This window comes from Vicugna pacos, chromosome 11, assembly GCF_048564905.1.
Source record: "Vicugna pacos chromosome 11, VicPac4, whole genome shotgun sequence".
Classification (NCBI taxonomy): domain Eukaryota; kingdom Metazoa; phylum Chordata; class Mammalia; order Artiodactyla; family Camelidae; genus Vicugna; species Vicugna pacos.
The window spans coordinates 46,410,295-46,423,655 of NC_132997.1; the positions used below are offsets into that span (position 1 = coordinate 46,410,295).

At 44.3% G+C, this 13,361-nt stretch overlaps 1 protein-coding gene across 10 annotated transcripts in view; it reads left to right on the forward strand.

Moving 5' to 3' along the window:
- The window catches only part of KCNMA1 (potassium calcium-activated channel subfamily M alpha 1), a 708,582-nt gene that overhangs the window by 415,392 nt on the left and 279,829 nt on the right, over window positions 1-13,361 (forward strand). For all 10 annotated transcript variants that reach the window (XM_072971241.1, XM_072971239.1, XM_072971250.1 and 7 more), the window contains exons 4-5: window positions 10,084-10,177; window positions 11,026-11,137. In XM_072971241.1, the coding sequence (XP_072827342.1) occupies window positions 10,084-10,177; window positions 11,026-11,137 (206 nt within the window). The remainder of the gene's footprint in view (window positions 1-10,083; window positions 10,178-11,025; window positions 11,138-13,361) is intronic.

Consider the following 13,361-nt stretch of genomic DNA (forward strand, 5'->3'; position numbering starts at 1 on the left):
CCTTAGCTGTCAGCCAAAGACAGTGCTAAGACACAGCTATTTTATTTCCTTGAGTAATAAAGGTATGATTGTTTTCTATGCCAGATGTCAGAGAGACTCATACCAGGTCTTTCTCTGTGTCTTCTTAAAAAACAAAACCAAACAAACAAACAAAACCTCAGGATGCCAGAAACAAAGCTATCTTAATAATCCCTTAGTGTCACGTATAAATCCATGTGTAGTTTTTAACAAATGTTGTGTGACAATGTTTTGAATGGGACAACTGTTTACATAATTATTTTTTCCCATTATTTTTTTCCCAAAGGGTCTTGGGTCTCCTACCATCAGTACCAGGCAGGTCCTCAAAGCTGGCATTTTTGTCAGAGTGACCCTTTGAATGAGACCACTGAGCGAGCTATGTGCCATTCTGCTCGGGTCCAGATGTGGCTGGGGGAATAGCAGGGTTGAAACTGTAGCAGGTCTCCAGGCTGCTGACAGAATATCAAAGTTCATCAAAGAGAGTCGGAAAGGGCGCTGTCTCATGCATACCCATACTCCCATCTGATGAGGGCCTGCCTGCAGAGTCAGTAGTTTGCCTTCCCCACTCTGAGTCCTGGCAGGTAAACAGAGGCGTTGCCCAGGTCAGGCTGTCCAGGTGTATCAGGATTATGCCCAGGAGGAAGACAAGGATGGAAGCATAGGGCAGAAGCTAAGTAGGAGACTGATGAGTGACCAGGAAATGCCCAGAGGAGTCCAAGACACACACCTGGACAAGAAGGCTCAGAGAGAAGGATTTTGAAGTCTACACCCAATACCAGCCCTAAAAGGTCCCACATTGATTTGAAAGCCAGTTGTGCTGTGGAAATCCCAACCCTCCGGCCCAGCCTCGCCCTGACTGGCTGGCCTTTGTAACTAGAGAACTCATGCTTTTTCTTAGGAGCCTCTGCCATTCTCTCTGCAATCAGGAGAGCTTCTTACGTGGGAAGCTGTGAGGCTGAAATGCCTTGAGACTGTGCCCCAGGCTATTCCTCAAGACTGCCGTCTCCTTAAGAAACGATGCGAGGCCATTGCTCTCCACTGTCTAGAAGCTGACTTGGTTGTTACTGGCTAGAGATCATTGTTCATGGGCTTCTTAAAACACATAGGACAACATTTAACATCCAGAAGCAAGGCATTGGCGGCAGAAAGCAGTGGTAGAACGGATGCTCGATTCTTCCTTCCTTAGGTCTAAACTTTTATAGCATGACTCCAGGGATCAGAGGTACTGCGCCCCCCTCATGCCAGGCATTGTGTCTGATTCCTTCTTCTCCATTCAGATGTGGGACAACTTCTTCTCCCTGTTTCTAATCACCTCAGCCAGGTTGCCCTGTTTTGCAGATGGCCCCAGAGTGAGGTTGAAGCTGGGTAGCGAGCACACATCTGTGCTGAAAGGCTGTGGATTTGTGCACGTGTGTGTGTGTGTGTGCACCCACCCACGTGTACTACCCCTCACCTGGTTCACTGACCCTGCCCTTGAAGAACTCTCAGTCTGTATTGTGGTATTTGTGAGTGCGTGTGCACCAAGGGTGATTCGAACCATCTACTCTAGTACGCCAGTCTACTAGACAAACGGCAGTCTGCTAAAGAAGAGCTGCCTACAGTCAGTGTGTGTAGGGAGGTGAGGGAGTTAGAACTCCTCAGACAGCGAGCACTGAGGCAGCGCTCCTTTGGCAAGACTCTGTTTTCTGTAGTAGCTCAACTCTGATTTATTACGTAAAAGTTTCTGGCAAATATGAGCACTAATTCTACTCTGGTAACAACTGTGATTGAAATAATTGTAGTCTGTAGACAAGCTGGAGAAAACAAGCATTAGTGGGTCGGTTGTCTTGGACATCATTCCAAGCGTCCAACAGTGAAGAAGTACATAATCTTACGGACGTAGAATTGGAAGAGATATTTAGAAGGCATATGACTGGTTCATCCCTCTGCCTCTCCTCCAGATCAGTGCTAAGCCAGCCAGGCCGATGGAACTCTTTCCTCTGCTCAAGACCCGGAAAAAGGAGAATGCACAGCCTCCTGTGGCCCCTCATTTAAGTGACTCATGGCTTTGTTGGCCAGGAAATCTTGGTTAATTATTTGATATTTATGAGACTTGTATGGTTCCCTTCACAAAATATAAACTTCCCAGTGTTTCTTTTCTCATATTATCCAAAGTTAATGCCGTAATATATGGAATCACACCAGATGTCAGCTCACTGCATGTCCTACTGGGTGTTTCAATGATATGGCGACACTTGACAAGGGGACAGTAAAGCAGGTACAAATAGAAAAATGAAATATGAAATAGTGGATTTTCTTTCAATTTTTGTTCTTTTGGGTGATTGCCTTTTGGGGGGCATTTTTCTACAAACAGGTCTTATTACCACTATTATTATTACTTTAGTTTTTAAGATAAATATCCCTCTTTCAGTAATTAGTCTTTACTCCTCTGATTTCATTTTCACAACAGCCTTTGAGGTTTGATCTTTGTCTCCAGTTTATAGATGAGAAAACCAAGGTTTGGAGAGATCAGATTATGTGCTCACGGATCGTCCAGCTAGTAAGTGATAGAGCTGAGTGGGGTCTTACCTCTTCCATTGACCTCCAGAACTTCCTAACTGCTAACCACTCTTGAGGTCAACTTGTCATGCCCACATTTTGCTTTGGATTTACTTCATTTGGGTGCATTAGTGGGTGAAAAGATACGGGATGAAGAGATTGAAATCCAGTGAGAAAATTTAGAAGAGCTCCATTGGAGAGAGACAGAGATTTCACCAACTGAGTTTCGTGAAGACAGATGAACTGTGTGTTTCATTGAGAAACCCAGCGTGTAAGGGACTGACGTCTTTTGTTCTCTCCATCAAGCGATCTATGTCACTTTCTCTGTCTCCTGGAAGAATGCTTAATTATTAGGACCAACCATTCAGGTAGACACCCTGAGCCGCACAGCTGTTCTGAAGTCTATCTCTCTCATTGTTCTGGATTTCTCCATGTCGCTCAAAGCTCCAGACGACAGAGCACACAGGGATCCAGAGAGTAGTGAGGGTTTACATACTACCTCTCCATTTGTTCCGATTCATTTCAACATGACCCTAACGAGGCATATGCTTGCGGCTGTTGGATCACGTCTCGTCAATTGAGCAGAGGCCTAATTAGAAGCCTGCTGCTGTCAGAAAGATTAATAGGCCTATTGATACAAACCCATAACTGAAGACTTCCCAGATTTCCCAACAAAGCCATTTAACCAGCTGGCTTGAGATCATGATACTGCAATACTGCAAATAACAGATGTGTTTTCTATTCACATTAGAAGCACGACAAGATCTAAGAAAAGTGTTTTAAGATAAAACGAAGGGCCCATCTTGATGTTATTATCATTAGTGTTGATTAATGATTGGACACTGATCTATCCATCAGCAGTAACAACATCTTAGAAGACAACTACTCCAGGATATCCTGTGGTGAACAGAAGCAGCCTGCTTCTGTTTGGTAAAACTAATGAAAACTATGCAACTTATTGAATACATGCCCCACCCAGGAGAAACACCAAAGCACCATAACTGGAAAGATGAGCTCTGAAGTACATAGCTCTGAGAAGATAATTAATGCGGAGGCACTGAGAAAAGCAGGTAGAAAGTTTTCAACTTGGATCCATTCAAGACCTGGGCAGTCTTGAGGTGCTTTCTAGTTTAGAAGGCAATGTTCTATATAAAGAGTCTTGCTTTCTCAATGACTAATTAATTTTGTGTCATTCGTACTAAATCCACTGTTGTGATTAGCTTGCAAGATATTTTTCTGAGACCTAAAAGTATATGAACAATAACACTAATTTCTCATTTGGAGTACCTTAAAAGACTTGCCTCACTTTTAAAATTTCTTGGTCTCACACATTCTGATTAGTTAGGTGCTTTTATTTCTATTTTGTAGGCAGGAAAACTGAAGCACTTTGCTTACCCAGTTTATCCTAACGTTACTAGGAAAACTTCAGATCACTCAGATTTGCTCCCTCTTCATTGCAGATAGGTTTTATAGTACCCATGACTGCAGGGTTCCATCCTTTTCTTTATTTTGATTGAATGGAATGGGACACAAAGCTTATTAATTGTCTAGTCCATGACTAGAAGTGTTCCAAGTATCTAAATACTATCATCCTTTACTATATTCATTCTTATTCTTCCAGAATAACAGAGGAGGAGAGAGAATTGGGGCATCGATCTTTAAGCAGATGGATGACTAGGGGTTACTTCTCTACAAGCAGCAGAACTTACCGTCAGCACATCAGGTCATGCTCCATGATACCAGTACCACGCAGGGTCCCAGGAAGGACTTTTGGAGATTAGTAATGTCCCTCCCATGTGAGAGTCACCTACAAATTGGACCGTTTAGCTTTCTCTGAGTTTTCCCAGGCCATTCGGCAAGCACACGCATTTTTTTTTTCTCGGGCAGTTTTACCCCCTCCGTAAATCAGTCACACCCCACCATTGTCAACCCCCTCTGTTTTTATATAAGCTCCACACCAGGCCCTGGGGGTAGCAGATACTATGTCTGGTGCTTCTTTTTTCTCTCCAAGGATACTGCACTTCATCTGGAGAAGTCAGGTAGTGTGGCAGAAAGGATAGTGGGTCTCTGTCCCAACGCCAAGCTACATGACCTTGGGCAGGTTTCAGAGCCTCTGTTTTCTCTCTCTGCAAAATGGGGGTTATAACAAAATATCTACTTCTTTATTTTGCCAGATTGTGAGAACCAAATGCAATAGTATGTGCAAACTCTATGCAATTGCGAGGTGTTAGTCTATTGAATGGAATAAGGATCAACATTATGAGACAGTTCAGAATTCCTTGCTCCTGGTGCTACGAAAGTTCAGAGATGAGGTCAGTGAGGGCAGGAGTAATTCGCTGAACCACACCTTTCGGTTGGCCTTGAAGGCTACCTGAGGTGTGAACACAAAGAGGGAGGAGAATTTGAAGAGGGCACAGCAAAAGCGTAGAATCAGAATTAGGAATATGGGAGTCACGTTCATGAAATAATGAAGGCACCAGCTCATGGTAGTCAAGAGCTTTTGCCTGGAGCACGGTAGAAAATAAAATGGGAGATGAAGGTGGAGGCTGGGTTTTAGAGATTTTTCTCTGCCAGACTTGGAGTTGATGTATGGGGCAGGAGGGAGCCATGGTGGTGGATGAATGACATCTTTTAATTAAATTAATCTGGCAACACTGCAGAGGTGAGACTAGAAGAGTCTGGAATCATTAAGCTGATTGTATTGATTCATATCTGCAGCCCTGTGGTCCATAATCCTGGTGGGAATTGAGAAGGCTCCATCCAATTTAAAAAGGGACTAGCCACAAGAGTGAGGAGAATTTAAATGCTGGAAACGATTTCACAAAGTGCTGTTTTGTTCCTCAGCTCGTCCCTTCCCTCTCAGGCGGTTATTTATTAAATCATCTCGGATGTTTAAAGCTCTTTTTGCTGTTCCTAAGCTGCTTAACATTTCTCTATCTCTTATAAAGGGCAGTCTCCATAACCTCTCCCCATCGAGTCCTCATCGTTTTTCCTTTTAATCTTAAACGAGAAACGTGCTCCGCGGGCGCTCTGGTTGTTAATTGCAATGTCATCGGTGAAGCTTGCATGGTGGCATTGTAATTACCTCCCTGTATCGTCTTAATTCCCACCCCTCCCTTGTTCACATCAGAAATGGAAAATATCTGTTCAACTCCTTGATCTCAGCAATTAGCTAAGTGGCAGGCAGCTGGTTGTCTGGGGGCGGGCTCAAGTGCTTAATCATCTTTGTTCAGGTCTGCATGGGGATCATCTCGAGCAACAACACCTGTAACTAGTGTGTCGTTGCAGGCACATTCTTCAAGAGCTGTGGTTTTCAACGTGTGGTCCCCAGATGACCAGTGACATCTGGGAAATGCAGATTCTCAGGACGCCTTCCCAGACCTGCTGTGTCAGGAGCTCTGGGAGGTGGGGTCCCCCAGTGTTTTAACAAGCCCTCCTAGTGCATGATAAAGTTTGAGAAACACCATTCTGGAGACATATTTTCAAAGGGTTGGGCAGCCAGGCTCAGAGAGTTAGGAAAACAGACTACAGAAAACAGCAGGGAAGTTTAGAGGCTAAGAAGAAAGGCAATTATTTCCTTCTTGGAGATGATTCAGACATCACAGCTGCTAGAAGTGAGATTTCTGTCCTCAGCCCCCTGCCCTTTGCAAGAAAACCTGAGTAGTCATTGGTTGCCTCATGCTTTGGAAAGACAGGTTTTTATGGTCTTCAGGAAGGACTGTTGGATCTTCCTCCTCAAGGGTCTTCATCTAATCTATATTGTTAAGTAGGTGAAGAAAGAGACATATGTCCCACTTTGAGTGAGTCTCGTTTTCCTCTATAGATATGTCCAAATACTGAGGCTCTGCTTGCTTGATGGTCAGGAGGAGATCGGAGTTTGTATTTCAACCTCTGTCCTACACGCAACATTTATGCCATAAGAAGCAGCTCTTTATTGAGAGTCTTTTCAAGGCGCCCCAATCATAGAGTCCTGATCAAAATGCTAAATTTGACTAAGGTTTTAGTATCACACTTGATCCATGGGCTGTGGGAGCCTGCGTAAGCCATCAGCTTACCAAGTATCTCATGTCCTCCAGCAAGTCATTAGCTAACCAAGAGCAGTTTAGAGAAAGTCAGTTTTCTACTACCAGGATCAGAACTAGCATTTTTAATTCAGTTCTTAAAACTCTACTTTTTTTTTCTGTTGGCATCATAAAGAGCCTCTTCCATGGTGGGCATGCCTCATCAGAGTGGCAATCCAAATTTAAGTGTGTGATTCAGTCACTCTCCTTTGTAGAGAAAAAATAAAAAGAGATTTCTTTTCTAGCTCTTAGAACTTCTGGATGAGGAACTCTTCCATTTTACACAAAAAGGAAGAGGAGTTTGTATTTCATCCTCTGTCCTACAATGAGCATTAATCATGAAGATGAAGTCTCTTTGGGAGGAAAATAAACCCTGGCTGATATGGCCAAACCCTTTTGTTGTTGAATCCTGTATTTTCTTTTTATGAGATCAATGAACTTCTCCATGGGTTGTTTCCATTTGGGGGCATGAAATGTGGGGCTTTAGAATTTCTGCTCAGTGGTCTCTGGTTGTGTGTGTCCATGGCCTGAGGGTGCTCAGAGGATTTATCTCAGAGGGGATGCTGATCGACCGTTCTGTTGCCGCTTGAGAAACCTAGGCAGGACAGTTCTTCTTGGGCTCTCGTGGCAAGTAGGAAAGAGCTGAAAGGGGTAGAAAACAGACTCCCTGACCACTCTGGTCCTACCTGGGTCCCAGGAGCTGGCCCTCTTTTGTCCCAGAGGTTCCTGCTTCTCCCCTTCTTCGTTGTCTCAGTGGGAGTGTGTTCATGTTATTGGTGAGCTTCAGCCAGAGGGAGAGCCACCAGCACCAGCAGCATAATTTACTTTCAGCTCAAAGTCTAAGACTCAAGGAATGATCTAAAACAATGATTAAATCAGTCCTCTAAATTTTTGAAAGAAAGACTAGAGAAGAGGTCTGCTATGATTTCAACATTGTTCTGTGCAAATCAGGGGTACTGTTGAGGTATATTTTTCAACACAGTGTCCTGAAGCGTCAAGTCCTCTCATTGCTGCCTTTGGGTGTTGGCAGTTCAGGAGGGAGCAATGGAAATGACGAGGAAGGCGAGGAAGAGTGGAAATAGGTTGCTACAGCCTAATTCCTTATATTGTTTTAAACATCTACTTCCATTTATGTTGAACCAGAATATCCTCAGTGGCACTGAACCTCTCTCTCCACTGTTCCAGTCTCTTCTGAAGCCTAGCAAATGCTTCTTCTACCAGGTATATTTCAGGGTTACTACCAAATTAACCACAGAGGCCACGGAGTTAATAGGAGCTAGGGAACTCAACAGGACCCCCAAATATGCCACCAGTAACTATTGTGAGGGCAATAGTAATGTTATTGTTTGGCCTTGGTAAAGTAATAGTGGATTTTCTATGACTTGGGAACTGACACTTTCTCTCTGACCCCTTGATTGTGTACACATCAATCTTGATGAAGACAAATTTATAATGCGCAGCTAAGTCACTGCTAGCACCAGTGAAGACGTGAGTGCAATATAGTATTTACCAACAGAGCAACAGAGCCCCCCCATCCTCAATCTCTTGCTCACTTAGACACACACAAACACACACATACGCGCACACACACGCACACACACACACTCACCCTTCAGAAGCACATCTTACATGGCACAGAGATGCATTGTCTCTTCATCCCTTGGGATCTACAGTAGACTTGGTAAACCTGGTTCATGCACTTCTTTTCACGGCAACTAGAGTAGCTACGAACTCTGACACCTGTGGACCTTGCGGGTGTTGTTCCTGGAACAAAATGCCCTCATGGGCTTGGGAATTGCAGAAATGTCACGTGTTAACTCTAGGCCTGGATTCTTCTTTTTCATTGACTCAATCAGTCCCTGAGGAGGAGAGCAGGTTCAGAGCAGTGGTAGTCTGTGGTGTTTAGATTCTTTGGCTCCTGTCTCCTTTCAGCATCGGACTGCACAAATTCCATGCTGTCTTTCCTCCCCCTTTCTCTTAGTGAAAAACCTAGCAGTCATCATTTCCTTTATACAAGAACTGTTTTTCAGTGTTTCTCTTTTGTTCAGTCTGCTTAGTTTGTAAGTGTGACCGTAGATTCCTCTTAACGCTGGTCTGGAGGTTTTTCCGCGGATTTGTGATTTGGCAGATGACGGAGGGCATGTTTGACTTGTGATATAGATGCAGAATGGAAAAACCTGGTGCATGTAATACAGTCGCAGAGTCCCACAGACTGACCCACCGTGCCCCTCGGGGGGCCCTGCATTTCCCGAACTGCACAGATTCCTGCCTGTTGAACAACCAAGCATTGTCCTTACAGAAGTACAACTATACTAACTGGTATCGCACACAGCGATTTCCAAAGTGGTGATACTTGAAAATCCTCCATCCTTCACTTGTCAAGCTATCCCTCTCCTAGCCCTGAGGTCCATGTTGCTTCCCATCCGGGGAAAGTACTCGACGTCTCCCCATTCTCCCTTCTCCCTTCCCTCACCTCACCATCTTGATGTTCCTGGCCTGAGTGCTACCATTTGCTTACTGATAACAGTATACTATGAATTTTCATCCACAGCTTTGAGATGCTTATGAGGCTTTCCTGCTTCCCACCCAGCCCCAACCTTGGGACTTTTCCCACACTGATCCTCTGATCAGTCTGAAGCGGGAAAGCACACGGAAGCCGTGTACCAGTTTGTATAGTCGTGCCCTCTTGACCTGCCTCCTCTTGAACAAAGTAGCGTGTGCTGGGGGTTTGCATTGGCTGCTTGACACACACCAAGCCAATTCACCTGCATGCCAGAAAAAAAAAATTAACCCTTAGAGTACTGCTTCAATATTTTGGTTTAATGCTCTTGAATTTTGCCAGTTGAGCAACTGCTTCCTTCCCCAGATCAGAGTGCTGCCTGTAAGTCCTTATTTAGTCTAGCCAGAACGTCCACCAGGATCCTCTCCACCACAGCTTTCCTGAGATGCTCCTGGGTCCTTTATTATTAACCAACTGGTGGGTTTAAAAAAATAAAGGTCCAAAACACAGCCACTGTGTTGAATTGAAAATGGGCTTCACTTCCATTGTGCTGGAGGGTGTGAGGGACTGATTTTTAGCTTAGGGTTGTGTCCTCTAAAAGAAAGAAGTCAGTTCTTTAAGGGTTAATATGAAATTAAGGAATTTGGTGGTCTCTTCTGCTTGTCCTTTCTCCAAGGTATCTGCATGATCCTCTTTAGATTCTTAGCTCAACTGTTGAATGATGATGAAAATAATACGTGTTTAACGTGGCGAAAACACATAAAAGAACAAAAGACTGAATGGTTGAATGGAAAAGACCCCTTGGCAATGCTTGCTTGACGATCACAGTGGGTAGAAAGACCAAATGTTTTATTTTGTGAACATTCATTTTGTCCTCCACCCCAAGCCCCACCACTGCACAGCAACGTGGGAGACGTGACGATGCTTTTCATTTACCTCTTGCTTTTTCTTCTTCCTGTCTAATAGCCCAATAGAATCCTGCCAGAATTTCTACAAAGATTTCACATTACAGATCGACATGGCTTTCAACGTGTTCTTCCTTCTCTACTTTGGCTTGCGGGTGAGTTTGAACCACATGACGGGGTGTGTTCAGTATCACGATGGGGCGTGCAGTGTCGTACCCGGGGCCCAGTCCCCATCGGCACCTGCTCTCACAGGCAAGATGAAGCCCCGTGTTTCCAGGGGTGACAGCAGACCCACATTCTGATTTTCAGTCCATGAGAGAGGCCATTCCTTGGTTCAGCATTTCCTGAACTACATGTTAATTTTGTTCCGAGGGGGAGAGACAGGGATTCAAGTAACCGTTGTACCTCTACCGGTCCACTGTTTCTCATCTCTCTATTCAAACATGAATGCATCATTGCCTTAAATAGGAGGAAAAAAGTCTTCTGCTTTTAAAATTATGTTTATCAGTGCTCACTTAGTTGAATCGTGAGGGAACAGCGAGTTGTGAGGGTCAACTCAAGGGGGTTGATTGGCAGAATTTGGGGTTTGGAGGATTTATACTAGACCCTGTGTATGAAGGAAGCGGTGCAGAATGTGGATTACAGAGATTGTGTGTGTGCATGTGAATGAAGGCATATATATGCTTTATTTACAGTTATATTTATATTAGAGACTTTAAGAAGGGTGAGATCACCCACACTTCCCTAGGATGCTATTGAAAATCACAGAAAAACAGACCAGCTGATCTCCCCCCAGGGCCAACAGAGCATATTGTCACTTTCTAGAAAAGGCTGTGTAGTGAATTCTAACATCAAAATAGCACTTGATTGGTGTAGACATGAGAAGAACATAACATCTCCCTCCAGGCCCCCATGAAAAACCAAAACATATCATTTGGCGAAAGGGTAGCGTTTGAATGCCGGCCCCATGCTTCTCATTTTTTCTCTCTTCTCCTTCCCCCAGTTTATTGCAGCCAACGACAAGCTGTGGTTCTGGCTGGAAGTGAACTCTGTAGTAGACTTCTTCACGGTGCCCCCCGTGTTTGTGTCTGTGTACTTAAACAGAAGTTGGCTTGGTAAGTCCATCTCTTTTCTTTTCTTCTTACTGGTTCCTGAGCCATGGCTGAAATCTAGCACCCAGGGTGCCTCAGAGGTGCTGGGCTGTCCCCCCAGTAAGAAGGTTTTGTGTGTTCATGTGAACAGCTCTTGGGGTTTTAGAAGTTGATGGTGCCAGTCCTCTTTGAGGATTTGCACAGGTAGTGCTTCAGAGAATGCAGTTTTATCCTTGTTGAAGCCCAGTGGTCATCACTGCCACAGCCAGAACCTCTGCGTTTGTGGTTCTGTCACTTTTCATTCAACTGGGATTCAGGACCGGACAAAGAAGCCCAGGGGGACAAGGCCAGCTTTCCGAGTAGCTGGTTCAGGTGCCCTGGAAGGCCTGCCTGCCACAGTTATCTTCTGTGTCCTTCTTAGTCTTGTGAAGAGTGGGACCTGCAAGGTTTACTTATAGTTGTGAGTTCTTGGTGGGACAGGATCAGGTAAAGTGTCTAGGGTCACTCTCACCTGGAGAGAGATCAAGCCCCTTTCCTGTGTTAAAGGAAGGGCTTTTGCTGGTGCTGGGTTCACACCTCGCTTTCTGCCTCTGGCTGGCAGGTCACTTCCTGTATCAGGACTAGGACCACTTTGGCGGGAAAGGTAACCAGCTCGGAGGATGGTCGTGGCAGCCAAAGGCTTAAAGAGGCTGCTTTGAGGTTCTCTGTGCTGCACAGAGTAATTTCTTCAGAACGTTCCTGCTTTCTCGAGTCTACAAGGAAAGAGGGGAGGCTGAAACAGGACGTTGAGGGCTGTTTGTGGGTTCCTTTGCCTTCATGTTCAGAAATTTTTGGTCTTTACCTAGTTTTTTGCCATATATATGTATTGTAGTTAGTGTAAACATTCAAAGATGTATAGAGAAACTATTAAGCATCTCTTCCGCCCGCATCCCTCACTGCCTTCTCCCTGGGATGCTCAGTGTTAGCAGAGTTCCACATCTCTCCTTCATGGGGATTCCACCATGAACAAACATGGATGTGCACATATAATACTTTTTTAGAGGTGGTGGTCTTTGTGCAAAATCATTGTATTAATCACATCACACTGCACTTTGGCTGTCTTACTGCCTGATAACTGATTGCCATTCCTTCAACTCTGTGATGATTTGTTTTAAAACAGTTGCACAAAAAGCCCATACGTTGCTGTACCGCATTGATTCAGCCATAACCCCAATGATGCACCTCCTGATTGTTTTCTAGTATAAACAGTGGTTTGGTAAACACTCTCATCCACATATCTGTGCAATTCTATTTCTGTAGTTAGTTCCATGTTCCAGGAAGAGGACTTGCTGATCAAAGAGTATGTGTATTTTAGTTTGTACAGATAGTAATGGATAACTTTTCAAAAATGTTGTATCAATTGTGTTTCCATTAGCAATATGTTTTGTTGTCCTTGCTAGTACTGTGAACTTATTATATGCCTTGTATCAAGTATTTTAAAAAGATACATCTTTTATATGTAACATATGCAGTAATCACATGCATGTGTGTGTGTGCCCCAGTGTGTGTGTGTATCTTATACAGATTCTGCTTTGTACTTATTTTCTCATTAGAATTGTATTCACTTGTTCAGTGGAAACATTTTCTTTTGTGATCTGAGATGTGCTTGCTTGGATGGGGTTTTCTTTCCAGCGTGATGAGACCATTAGAGCCACGCACCACTGAGAAGCATCCCAAGTGTGTGTTAATGTGCTCTGGTGCCTGGGGTCCCAGTCCCTTCAGCTTAGCTGACTTTGTCACCTGGGGAACTCACCTTTCTTCCCTTGGCCTGCTGTTTTTCATCTGTAAAATAGAGGTTGGGCCAGATGATGTCTAAAAGTTTCTTTTGGCTCAGAAAGTCTCCTAGACTTTTACATCATTCATGGGCAATTTGAGAAAAGTTGGGGTCTTGGTTGTTGTGGAGGACTGAGAAGTCAGTGAAATTAAACCACCAGTGTACCTGGGTCAGCATTATATATGGACTGCTCACTGGGGCTTCTTCTAAACCATCTTGTTGCAAAGAGTTCACACATACACACACACACATGCACACCTATCCCAAACAAATAGACAAGGAACAAAGGAAGGGAGGGAAGAAACAGGGGAGGAAGGAAGTGGGAGGGAGGAAAGGAAGAAGTAAAGAAGTAAGAAAAAGAACCTGCCTTCTCTTCTTGGCTGTGCTCTAATTCCTCTGTGCACTTGGACAACCACTTTGTTTTTCTGAACCCTC